The 13,120-nt window shown below is 47.7% G+C and overlaps 1 protein-coding gene across 2 annotated transcripts in view; it reads left to right on the top strand.

The window, feature by feature from the left end:
- NR5A2 (nuclear receptor subfamily 5 group A member 2) overlaps window positions 1-13,120 on the top strand; it is a 256,864-nt gene that overhangs the window by 131,078 nt on the left and 112,666 nt on the right. The window contains exons 1-3 of one of the 2 annotated variants that reach the window (XM_069737333.1): window positions 5,546-5,790; window positions 8,743-8,861; window positions 9,452-9,593. In XM_069737333.1, the coding sequence (XP_069593434.1) occupies window positions 5,709-5,790; window positions 8,743-8,861; window positions 9,452-9,593 (343 nt within the window). In that variant the 5' untranslated portion in view covers window positions 5,546-5,708. Of the gene's footprint in view, window positions 1-5,545; window positions 5,791-8,742; window positions 8,862-9,451; window positions 9,594-13,120 lie in introns of those variants that run through there. The other variant, XM_069737334.1, reaches the window with a different exon arrangement.

Here is a 13,120-nt window from a genome sequence, read left to right as displayed (position 1 = left end):
ACAGGGCGGTGCTGCAGTCCTGCTCCTGGGGTCAGCGCTGGGGTATAGTGACCCGGGTGCTGTACACAGGGCGGTGCTGCAGTCCTGCTCCTGGGGTCAGCGCTGGGGTGTAGTGACCCGGGGGCTGTATACAGGGCGGTGCTGCAGTCCTGCTCCTGGGGTGTAGTGACCCGGGGGCTGTATACAGGGCGGTGCTGCAGTCCTGCTCCTGGGGTCAGCGCTGGGGTATAGTGACCGGGGTGCTGTACACAGGGCGGTGCTGCAGTCCTGCTCCTGGGGTCAGCGCTGGGGTGTAGTGACCCGGGGGCTGTATACAGGGCGGTGCTGCAGTCCTGCTCCTGGGGTCAGCGCTGGGGTGTAGTGACCCGGGTGCTGTATACAGGGAGGTGCTGCAGTCCTGCTCCTGGGGTCAGCGCTGGGGTGTAGTGACCCGGGGGCTGTACACAGGGCGGTGCTGCGGTCCTGCTCCTGGGGTCAGTGCTGCGGTGTAGTGACCCGGATGCTGTACACAGGGCGGTGCTGCAGTCCTGCTCCTGGGGTCAGCGCTGGGGTGTAGTGACCCGGGGGCTGTACACAGGGCGGTGCTGCGGTCCTGCTCCTGGGGTCAGTGCTGCGGTGTAGTGACCCGGGTGCTGTACACAGGGCGGTGCTGCAGTCCTGCTCCTGGGGTCAGCGCTGGGGTGTAGTGACCTGGGTGCTGTACACAGGGCGGTTCTGCAGTCCTGCTCCTGGGGTCAGCGCTGGGGTGTAGTGACCCGGGGGCTGTACACAGGGCGGTGCTGCGGTCCTGCTCCTGGGGTCAGTGCTGCGGTGTAGTGACCCGGGTGCTGTACACAGGGCGGTGCTGCAGTCCTGCTCCTGGGGTCAGCGCTGGGGTGTAGTGACCCGGGGGCTGTACACAGGGCGGTGCTGCGGTCCTGCTCCTGGGGTCAGTGCTGCGGTGTAGTGACCCGGGTGCTGTACACAGGGCGGTGCTGCAGTCCTGCTCCTGGGGTCAGCGCTGGGGTATAGTGAGCCGGGTGCTGTACACAGGGCGGTGCTGCAGTCCTGCTCCTGGGGTCAGCGCTGGGGTATAGTGAGCCGGGTGCTGTATACAGGGCGGTGCTGCAGTCCTGCTCCTGGGGTCAGCGCTGGGGTATAGTGAGCCGGGTGCTGTACACAGGGCGGTGCTGCAGTCCTGCTCCTGGGGTGTAGTGACCCGGGGGCTGTATACAGGGCGGTGCTGCAGTCCTGCTCCTGGGGTCAGCGCTGGGGTGTAGTGACCCGGGGGCTGTACACAGGGCGGTGCTGCACTCCTGCTCCTGGGGTCAGCGCTGCGGTGTAGTGACCTGGGTGCTGTACACAGGGCGGTTCTGCAGTCCTGCTCCTGGGGTCAGCGCTGGGGTGTAGTGACCCGGGTGCTGTATACAGGGCGGTGCTGCGGTCCTGCTCCTGGGGTCAGTGCTGCGGTGTAGTGACCCGGGTGCTGTACACAGGGCGGTGCTGCAGTCCTGCTCCTGGGGTCAGCGCTGGGGTGTAGTGACCCGGGGGCTGTACACAGAGCGGTGCTGCGGTCCTGCTCCTGGGGTCAGTGCTGCGGTGTAGTGACCCAGGTGCTGTACACAGGGCGGTGCTGCAGTCCTGCTCCTGGGGTCAGCGCTGGGGTATAGTGAGCCGGGTGCTGTACACAGGGCGGTGCTGCAGTCCTGCTCCTGGGGTCAGCGCTGGGGTATAGTGAGCCGGGTGCTGTATACAGGGCGGTGCTGCAGTCCTGCTCCTGGGGTCAGCGCTGGGGTATAGTGAGCCGGGTGCTGTACACAGGGCGGTGCTGCAGTCCTGCTCCTGGGGTGTAGTGACCCGGGGGCTGTATACAGGGCGGTGCTGCAGTCCTGCTCCTGGGGTCAGCGCTGGGGTGTAGTGACCCGGGGGCTGTATACAGGGAGGTGCTGCAGTCCTGCTCCTGGGGTCAGCGCTGGGGTATAGTGACCCGGGGGCTGTATACAGGGCGGTGCTGCAGTCCTGCTCCTGGGGTCAGCGCTGGGGTATAGTGACCCGGGGGCTGTATACAGGGCGGTGCTGCAGTCCTGCTCCTGGGGTCAGCGCTGGGGTATAGTGACCCGGGGGCTGTATACAGGGCGGTGCTGCAGTCCTGCTCCTGGGGTCAGCGCTGGGGTATAGTGACCCGGGTGCTGTACACAGGGCGGTGCTGCAGTCCTGCTCCTGGGGTCAGCGCTGGGGTGTAGTGACCCGGGGGCTGTATACAGGGCGGTGCTGCAGTCCTGCTCCTGGGGTCAGCGCTGGGGTGTAGTGACCCGGGGGCTGTATACAGGGCGGTGCTGCGGTCCTGCTCCTGGGGTCAGCGCTGGGGTATAGTGAGCCGGGTGCTGTATACAGGGCGGTGCTGCAGTCCTGCTCCTGGGGTGTAGTGACCCGGGGGCTGTATACAGGGCGGTGCTGCAGTCCTGCTCCTGGGGTGTAGTGACCCGGGTGCTGTATACAGGGCGGTGCTGCAGTCCTGCTCCTGGGGTCAGCGCTGGGGTATAGTGACCCGGGTGCTGTATACAGGGCGGTGCTGCGGTCCTGCTCCTGGGGTGTAGTGACCCGGGTGCTGTATACAGGGCGGTGCTGCAGTCCTGCTCCTGGGGTCAGCTCTGGGGTATAGTGACCCGGGTGCTGTATACAGGGCGGTGCTGCAGTCCTGCTCCTGGGGTCAGCGCTGCGGTGTAGTGACCCGGGTGCTGTATACAGGGCGGTGCTGCAGTCCTGCTCCTGGGGTCAGTGCTGGGGTGTAGTGACCCGGGTGCTGTATACAGGGCGGTGCTACAGTCCTGCTCCTGGGGTCAGCGCTGGGGTGTAGTGACCCGGGTGCTGTATACAGGGCGGTGCTGCGGTCCTGCTCCTGGGGTCAGCGCTGGGGTGTAGTGACCCCGGTGCTGTATACAGGGCGGTGCTGCGGTCCTGCTCCTGGGGTCAGGGCTGCGGTGTAGTGACCCGGGTGCTGTACACAGGGCGGTGCTGCAGTCCTGCTCCTGGGGTCAGCGCTGGGGTGTAGTGACCCGGGGGCTGTACACAGAGCGGTGCTGCGGTCCTGCTCCTGGGGTCAGTGCTGCGGTGTAGTGACCCGGGTGCTGTACACAGGGCGGTGCTGCAGTCCTGCTCCTGGGGTCAGCGCTGGGGTATAGTGAGCCGGGTGCTGTACACAGGGCGGTGCTGCAGTCCTGCTCCTGGGGTGTAGTGACCCGGGGGCTGTATACAGGGCGGTGCTGCAGTCCTGCTCCTGGGGTCAGCGCTGGGGTGTAGTGACCCGGGGGCTGTATACAGGGAGGTGCTGCAGTCCTGCTCCTGGGGTCAGCGCTGGGGTATAGTGACCCGGGGGCTGTATACAGGGCGGTGCTGCAGTCCTGCTCCTGGGGTCAGCGCTGGGGTGTAGTGACCCGGGGGCTGTATACAGGGAGGTGCTGCAGTCCTGCTCCTGGGGTCAGCGCTGGGGTATAGTGACCCGGGGGCTGTATACAGGGCGGTGCTGCAGTCCTGCTCCTGGGGTCAGCGCTGGGGTATAGTGACCCGGGTGCTGTACACAGGGCGGTGCTGCAGTCCTGCTCCTGGGGTCAGCGCTGGGGTGTAGTGACCCGGGGGCTGTATACAGGGCGGTGCTGCAGTCCTGCTCCTGGGGTCAGCGCTGGGGTGTAGTGACCCGGGGGCTGTATACAGGGCGGTGCTGCGGTCCTGCTCCTGGGGTCAGCGCTGGGGTATAGTGAGCCGGGTGCTGTATACAGGGCGGTGCTGCAGTCCTGCTCCTGGGGTGTAGTGACCCGGGGGCTGTATACAGGGCGGTGCTGCAGTCCTGCTCCTGGGGTGTAGTGACCCGGGTGCTGTATACAGGGCGGTGCTGCAGTCCTGCTCCTGGGGTCAGCGCTGGGGTATAGTGACCCGGGTGCTGTATACAGGGCGGTGCTGCGGTCCTGCTCCTGGGGTCAGCGCTGGGGTGTAGTGACCCGGGTGCTGTATACAGGGCGGTGCTGCGGTCCTGCTCCTGGGGTGTAGTGACCCGGGTGCTGTATACAGGGCGGTGCTGCGGTCCTGCTCCTGGGGTCAGCGCTGGGGTGTAGTGACCGGGGGGCTGTACACAGGGCGGTGCTGCGGTCCTGCTCCTGGGGTCAGCGCTGGGGTGTAGTGACCCGGGGGCTGTACACAGGGCGGTGCTGCAGTCCTGCTCCTGGGGTCAGCGCTGGGGTGTAGTGACCCGGGGGCTGTATACAGGGCGGTGCTGCAGTCCTGCTCCTGGGGTGTAGTGACCGGGGGGCTGTACACAGGGCGGTGCTGCGGTCCTGCTCCTGGGGTGTAGTGACCGGGGGGCTGTACACAGGGCGGTGCTGCACTCCTGCTCCTGGGGTCAGCGCTGGGGTGTAGTGACCCGGGGGCTGTACACAGGGCGGTGCTGCAGTCCTGCTCCTGGGGTCAGCGCTGGGGTGTAGTGACCCGGGGGCTGTACACAGGGCGGTGCTGCAGTCCTGCTCCTGGGGTCAGCGCTGGGGTGTAGTGACCCGGGTGCTGTATACAGGGCGGTGCTGCGGTCCTGCTCCTGGGGTGTAGTGACCCGGGTGCTGTATACAGGGCGGTGCTACAGTCCTGCTCATGGGGTCAGCGCTGGGGTGTAGTGACCCGGGTGCTGTATACAGGGCGGTGCTGCAGTCCTGCTCCTGGGGTCAGCGCTGGGGTGTAGTGACCCGGGTGCTGGATACAGGGCGGTGCTGCAGTCCTGCTCATGGGGTCAGCGCTGGGGTGTAGTGACCCGGGGGCTGTATACAGGGCGGTGCTGCGGTCCTGCTCCTGGGGTCAGCGCTGGGGTGTAGTGACCCGGGGGCTGTATACAGGGCGCAGCTCTGTGCATTAACCCTATGGATGATACAGAGGCCGTGGATCTCTCACGGACGGCGCTGATACCTGCAGACCCCTCTCTGTGGATCGTCCTTCTCTGGGAGTTATCGGGCGATCGTCCCCCCGGCACCATCTGCACTGATAGATCAGGCTGTTACCCCAATGTTCAGCTGTTTCGTTGTCGTTCCTGTTTCTGGTAGATGTGAGGGGCCCTGTTGCTCCCGGGGAATTGGTCCCCAGCTTTACCGTTCTCATCACACAGCATCCGTGCCCGGGACCATGAGCACTGCCCTGCTACATAACCGGGGAAAATCACGAGTCTGGCGGAGGCCGATCTCAGGTGATTCCAGATAGTAGCGCACTATATCTTTCTGTGAGTCTCAGGTGAATGCTCTGCATTGTTCTCTGTTATCAGCCACTTCAGATTAGCAGAAGAGAGCAGCGGCTCTCTGTGACCAGTATGTAGCCCGTATCCCCAGCGCTGGCCGCCTGCAGGGGGGCACATGTCTGCGGACGGACGCCATGGGGCTGACCGGCAGCGGGGTCTGGCAGTGCCGAGCGCAGCTCTTAGAGGAGCACGAATGTGCGGCTGCAGACAGATCCCCGGCAGCGGGAGCAGGGGGCGGGGCCGCGGTGACAGACGCCCCGCCCCCCGCGCCTCACACGGGTGACAGCACAGGCACAGCGCACAGTGGCCGGCGGCGCTGGAGGTGCGGGGAGGTCCGCACAGGTGACGGCGCCGGAGACCCGCACACATGGAGCAGCTGTAGACCCGCACATGTGCAGCCCCGGAGCTCACACCCTGACTGCGCCGCTCACCAGCACCGACCGCGGGACGGCCGCACTCTGCCATGCTGCCCAAAGTGGAGTCCGAAGCTCTGGGACTGTCCCGGGCACACGGAGAGCAGGGGCAGATGCCGGACAGCATGCAGGGTAAGTGCCGGGAGAAGCACCGTGCAAGTGTATATATGTGCAGTGCTGGTATATAGCACCGGGCGCATCCTGCTGCCCGTGTGTCTCCCTATATATACACATGTGCGGCGGATACCTGCGGGCACATAGTGTGTGTGCAGGGAGCTATGCCACGGTGTATGGGCACGTGTAATGGGGGGCATACAGATATTGGCGTGTATATGGGCATCACACCTGTGTGCGGGTATATAGGGGTATACAAGAAGATATGGCTGGGAATGTGCTCCAGGAAACATCTGTTGCGTTTCTGTAGATGTGTGTGATGTATGTGTATATCTCTAGAGAGAGAGTGTTTGCTTTTATATATATGTGTGTTGTGTGTAATTGTGTATGTGTGTATATATATATATATATAAATACATATTTGTGTACATATATATGTTCATTTCCATATATACATACAGTATATCTGAGTGTGTGTGTGTATATATATTTATATATATATATATGTGTATATATATATATATATATATATATATATATATACAGTGTATGTTATATGTGTATGCACTTGGGTGTATTACATATGTATGTATATATATATATATATATATATATATATATATATATATTATACACTATATATACACACACACACTGGTATATGTGTATTTCTATGTCTATGTACATGTGAGTGTCTCCTACAATGGCCACATGCCGCCAGTCCCCGCTGAGTATATAGGATATCCTACTATAGGATGGTGCTGACAGTATATAGCAGATATGAGCTCTCGGGTTACTTGGCAGACTACCCGCAATGTGCACATGGAGGGGAGGCAGGTTATGTAATAATCCTGCACATATATTATCCACAAGGCTTCAGGCTGTGACTGTGTATTAATAGTAGACTTTAATTTATTGATTTTTCTTTTCTGCCTTTTATGTGATAACACTTTAGCGCATTACTTTCTCCTGCTGTTAGCTATTCTTTTGATAAAAACTAATTGCAATGCAATCATATCATACACAATGTGGACTGTATGTACAAACACAGGTAGAACAATGATTAGATATTGAAAGATAGTAAGACATTGTAAGAGAACTTTGAATTGGCTATAAAGGTATTTCCATTTTGCTGTGTTGTGTAGTTTGTTTCTAATTGTGCTTTTGTTTTATTGTGTTGTTAATACGCTGATTAGCATTATCTCAGTGTAATCTGGAGTGTAGATCTGGTTGAGTTTTGGATTGTGAGATTTTTTATTGAGTTTGGGAAGGTTGGTACACCAGTTCTCATGATTTCTGTACTCTATATTTAGAATTTGTTACAATGCAGATAACCAGAAATGAAGGCAAAATAATAAATTGTTATTTCAGAATGTCCTAGTTATGCACAATACTGTTTTCATTTATTTTGCCAGCTATAAGATTTGCAATTCATGAAGTATAGATATATTGTGTGTACATATATTATTTACTCTGTATAAATGTATATGTATCCAATAAATATTTTCAAATCGCTTTCATTCACATTTCTTTACAAGTTATATTTATCACACAATTCATTACAATAATTAACATGTAGCACAATAGTAGCTTGTTGATGTGTTTTTAAAATTGCCTGCCTCCATATGAGATGATGAAAAGTTATCCAACTGGAGACAAGAAATACAGTATATATATATATATATATATATATATATATATATATATATATATATATATAGTATATATTCTGCACGTGCAAGAGCCATTGGTTGCTTTGATTGCTAAAATCCACTGATTCTCATTCTACAAATTTGTAATTATTTTGACTATGCATAAAGCTGCAAGGCATATGATGAAGGAACTTTTTTATATTAATTTCTCTTAATATACAAAAAAAAAATATGTGACACTGTCTGAGCTCCCAATTCTGAATGATTGCATAACTTTTCCAGTTTTCGGTCACATTTCAGAGCAGACATCAGTTTCTTTTCAGTGAATTTCTCAGCAGACATCTCTGAGGAATATACTAATAAGTCTATACTGAACAGAGATCAGGGCTTTTAAATGATTTTTTGTTACATCCAGCTCTGCTGAAAGTAAATGGACTATTAACATAGAACCCTTCAATGACATATTCTTTTCTTTTTAGAGAAGCTACAAATGGTTCGAAATTCTTTCCAACAAATGTAAAATGTTTGTCGTTAATGTAGCTTTAAAAGGTAGATCGTATTATGGATGTTAATTATAGATACTTAAATGGTGGGTATGTATATGTTTTTGACAAGTCATCCAAAGACATTGAATTAATTATTGTATTTTATCTGTTTAATGTTTTAGATCTGTTTATTCTTCTTATAATTATATGTGTATAAATATATATATAATTATATATTTGAACTATAAATACAGATAGTAGTTTATTAGAGCATACGTGGTAACAGTTGCAGATTCTCTGCTTATTTATTGATAGCTTGCAGACAATCTTCATACTTTTAAGAAGAAAAATCCACAATGAACAAACAATGGTGTATGTAGTATTTTGCAAAAATTTTAGTTGAATCAGAAATATTATCTGTACCTTTGGCCACGTGTGGAGTTAGATATAGCACAGAAACAGATAAGTATATTAGATATGGGAGGGCAGTAGGTAATAAGATGGAATATGTGAAAGATTTGGAGTTGGCTTTTGCAGGGTTATATCTGACTGCATGATTTTCTGATCATCACTTAGTACAGCATATCAAAGAGCAAGCCTAATGGGTGTGGTGTAACCTTCATGTCTCAGCCATCAGTAACATTTCAGTGGCCATCACTTACTGTATCTTACAAACTACTACAGACATGTCTGTGCCAGACAGAGCCACCATCTGAAGTCTGTCTGTACAGTAGCTTTAATGTAGTGATACAGTGTATACATTGTATGGACTGGGCTTGGATGTCATAATTAATGTTGTACAAGTACTGAGTTTGTGCCTCCTCTTCATTCAGTGTCGCAGTTTAAAATGATGGGCTACTCATACGACGACGACTTGGAGGAGCTGTGTCCAGTCTGCGGGGACAAGGTTTCTGGATATCATTATGGACTGCTAACCTGTGAAAGTTGTAAGGTGCGGAGTTGCTATTATTTTTCTATTTTATCAGTTATTACCAAATTAATTCTCTCTTTTCCGGTGACAGATTGCAATCCATTTATATATATATATATATATATATATATATATATGAGAAAGATGGATAGATAGATATGTGATAGATATGTAATAGATAGACAGATATAGATGCTAGATAACACGTATAGATGTATGATCTGGAATGTTTTAGGACATGTGGACTTTAGGTTCCTATAATGTGGAGAAAGGGTAAAAAACACTAAATTCTACATATATGTTGTGAATGCATAAAATCTGTTACAATTTATATAGAAATTCCCTGTTACAGAACTTTCTAAAAAAATGTATCAGATATTTTGAGTTTTACAAATACTTCTAGATACTTTATGACTATTTTTATCATGGGCTCATTGGGGGATGCTCGTAAGTTCTAAAATAACCTATGTAATGAAAGAAAGGCAGCTTGTTGAAATCTTCCATATTAACCCAAGGTGTACTGTTCTTTAGGAAATAATAGAAAAGGATCCGTCAGCCTTCATGTACCGTATATGTTTACTGATTATTCTGCCTTTCTCCATATTCTCTAGGGTTTTTTCAAGCGGACAGTTCAGAACAATAAAAGATACACGTGTATTGAAAATCAGACCTGTCAGATTGATAAGACCCAGAGGAAGCGATGTCCTTACTGCAGGTTTCAGAAGTGTTTGAGCGTAGGGATGAAATTAGAAGGTAAGATAATAATGGACGAGAACTGAAGAGGTATGTGCTGATGGAAAAAAAAATGATAACAAATATGTACATTGATAGAGAATGGATAGATTATTATTTAGTTTATCCATTTTTTTCTTAATTACAGAATACATATTTGTATGTATATATATATATATATATATATATATATCACATTATTAGGCGTCTCAATTGCAATCTTTGCAATTTATACTTTGACGTTAATTGCATCAATTGTATTTGTGATAATACTTTTCTCCAATATTTTACTTAAGCTTGCTGATTTTATCTGTGTGCAATAGTATATCAGATATTTCATGAGTTATCTTGAGTTAGACATAAACAACCTTATTTTGATCACACAAAATGACTAACTATATTCTCAATACTGAGAGACATCATAGAAATATTCCCATAAGAATTTTCCCAAATCACTAGAATGGCTGTGATCCCACAGCAAATCCTTGGCGAATAATTGTAACAAAAGTAAAGTCAATGGCATAAGTGATTGCATTACTTTTTTAAAACAATGGGACAAATTCAGATACTTATTAACTACAAGGCTCTGATGATGGTTGGATGATCACAATTTCTATGGCCATTCATGTAACTGTGCTTGTAGTGAAAGATACATATTAATGTATGGAATTGTTCTCACCAGCGTTACAATAGATAACGAGTTATATGTTCTTGTTATAAAAAGTCAATGATGTGGTTTATCTATGAAGATGGTGCAAATACAATCTTACCATGTCCGTCCAGCTCCAGTCTTGAGGTTTACAGCTACACTTGTGGATTATTGTAAAAACCAGACCCCGATCATTGTTTATAATGAAGTCGCATTCATTTAGCAGAATAACATGTTCTTCAATGATTCAGTAAATATTCTAAAAAGCAAATCTAAACAAAAGTTAAAATGTATCGAAAGAGAAGGGCAGAAAGCGTTTTGCCTTTTCTCATTTCCCTTTATCTTTCTATTTTTTGGATGCCGACAAACTGCTTGTTCTGTCTATTGTATCCCTTAAAACACATAAATTGGACCCAGCGATCATTTGTGAAGCATATGGAACACATTTAAGAATGGACGATGTTCACTATGAGATAATACACATATGTATTTCATAACGCAACACTATAGAAAAAGTCTAGGCGGCTGTGTGCAGTTGAATTTTTTTTTATAAGTGCCAAAAAAAATTTATATATCAATTAGAACTGCTGCAAAGGGACATTACAATATACACAATAGTAATAGGACTCATTTCATATTTTGTGCTTTCATTTGAGGAGCTGAAATTAGTAAAACCTCAATTTATTTTTAAGTATATCATTCCTAACAGTAAGTACACTTCTTAATATGTTATTTCACAAGTTTGTACATACAGTAAGTGCCATCTTTGATGACATACATTTATGTTATCAACTGGAGGTATTGCCCAAAAATCGTATGCTTGTATACCAGAGCGAATCGGCAGGTATAGAAGCTGTGCCCACAATTATCAGAAGGATGGAGGCTCTAAATGAAAAAGCTCCGACCTTGGCCATTTAACCCTTAATGCAAGGGTTAAAGATGTTTTACAAGTTTTAAATAAATCACTTTAGATAATTAAAAGCATATAAAGGCAAGATTACTTTTCTTTCTTTATTTTTCCAATTCTAAAAAAACAAATTACCCAAATTAATCATTGTTTACCTGTACTCTAAATTATGAAAAAATGCATGACGTGTTCCAGAATTAAAAAGTTTAGATCTTGTGCCGGAATGTAATCTGGTAATGTTTGATAGATTTCAGAGAAGAAAAATGAAAAATGTTTTATCTTGTCCTTAAAGCCCAAACTAGCTTTACCACCAAAGGGTTAAAGTGAAGCTCTGTGATTGAATAACATTGATTGTATAGATAACGGATGCACAGTGAGGTATATTTCTAGTAGATCATGGGATTTTATTTCGTAATTCTTAATCACGTCTGAAAAAAACAACATGATCAATAGGAAAGAGTCAATAAACAGTTTAGTTGATATTGACAAATCTCATCAGTCTTAGGCCTAATTCACATTATTGTATTTAAACTATATTTTACTTCTCTTTTTAGGCTTCTTTTACAAAATATTTTTTTCTGCCATCTTAAACTTTGCTAAACAAAAACGTAAAAACGCCAGTGACGCACATTGTATATGCTGTTTATATGCATTGATCTCATTTTTTTTGATTGGTTTCATTTTTTACATTCCTTTAATTTTACTTTTTCAAATCCTTTGGCAATGCTTTGTGTCACAACACAATACCACTTACACCAAAAAAACACTAAGAATGCTGCAAAAAACAACAACATGATATGTGTGAATTTAGCGAAAAGTCAAAACCAAGAGTAGTTATTAAAAGAAGCTAAAAATGGAAATATTTCTACTTTTCTTGTTTTATATTGAGATCTAATTCTAAATTAAAACAAGGCTGATTTAATAGGAAAATGTGAATGAGGCCTAAGTATGTGTGACTATTTAGTACTGAAAGCTGACATTTTGGATACTCATTTGTTAATGATCCAACTGCTGTAACTTAATCTTGCTGCCCTGGGTGTTCATAATGAATCAGGTCCCATGGGGTATCGAGGTGCTAATGTGACAAACAGAACCGCAGCTCAATTAGCACACTTGTGTACATTCAGAGGACAAACCATACAAAAAAATAGGCTACCCTACTTGCTTACAGTTTCCACGCAGCATTGGAAATATGAAAGAAACGTAAAGAGAAGAATCTGCAAATATTTGAAAACAGAGAAACAAAATATGTAAGATCTCTTTAATAATATAGCAATATTAGCCCAAGGTGATTTATTAGTACAATCAACGCTCGCGCATAAAGCAATTAGTTTTTTAATACACTGCAAAACATTAATATAAAAAAACGACCTAAAAAGTTAAGATATTCTACCTGTTAAAGTAGAAAGGGATGTAATACCACATCGCAGTCAATTTTCTTTAAAAGAAGTCCATTTACAATGCGTTCAGTGCACCTTGGCTGCCATTGTTCTCGGCAGCACGAGTCCTGTTTGTATAGGATGATGTGCTGCCGAGAATGATGATGTCTTATGCATCATTTCACCTTTCTTGCATATACGTTACCTGTTTACACTGTACGATTATCGAAACGGGGGTTCTTAGGAATACTTGTTCCGGACAATCATGCAGCATAAATGCACATTTATGAAGATTTCCTGCATTAAGCACACATCCTTATATCTCTGCCAGCCAACCACCATTAAACCCCCCTCATTATGTACTTTATCTCTTAATATTGGAGCCTGATAGCCTATAATAAATGTAGAAATTACACTCCAAATTGTGTAATCAACACGCAGACAAATGCAGTATATAATGAACGAAATTGAAAGAGGAATATTGTTTTTTCCAGTCCTAAACCTTTATACCATTGATGACGGCAGTTCATTTGGCAAGAGCAGGTTTAGAGAGAAAGGTCACTCGGGTCAACCAAACCACAAATACGTTTTCTGATTATCACTCTGCAACCGA

This window comes from Ranitomeya imitator, chromosome 8, assembly GCF_032444005.1.
Source record: "Ranitomeya imitator isolate aRanImi1 chromosome 8, aRanImi1.pri, whole genome shotgun sequence".
NCBI lineage: Eukaryota > Metazoa > Chordata > Amphibia > Anura > Dendrobatidae > Ranitomeya > Ranitomeya imitator.
The sequence above is the reverse complement of the archived record's forward strand: the minus strand, read 5'-3'. Positions and strand labels throughout refer to the sequence as shown.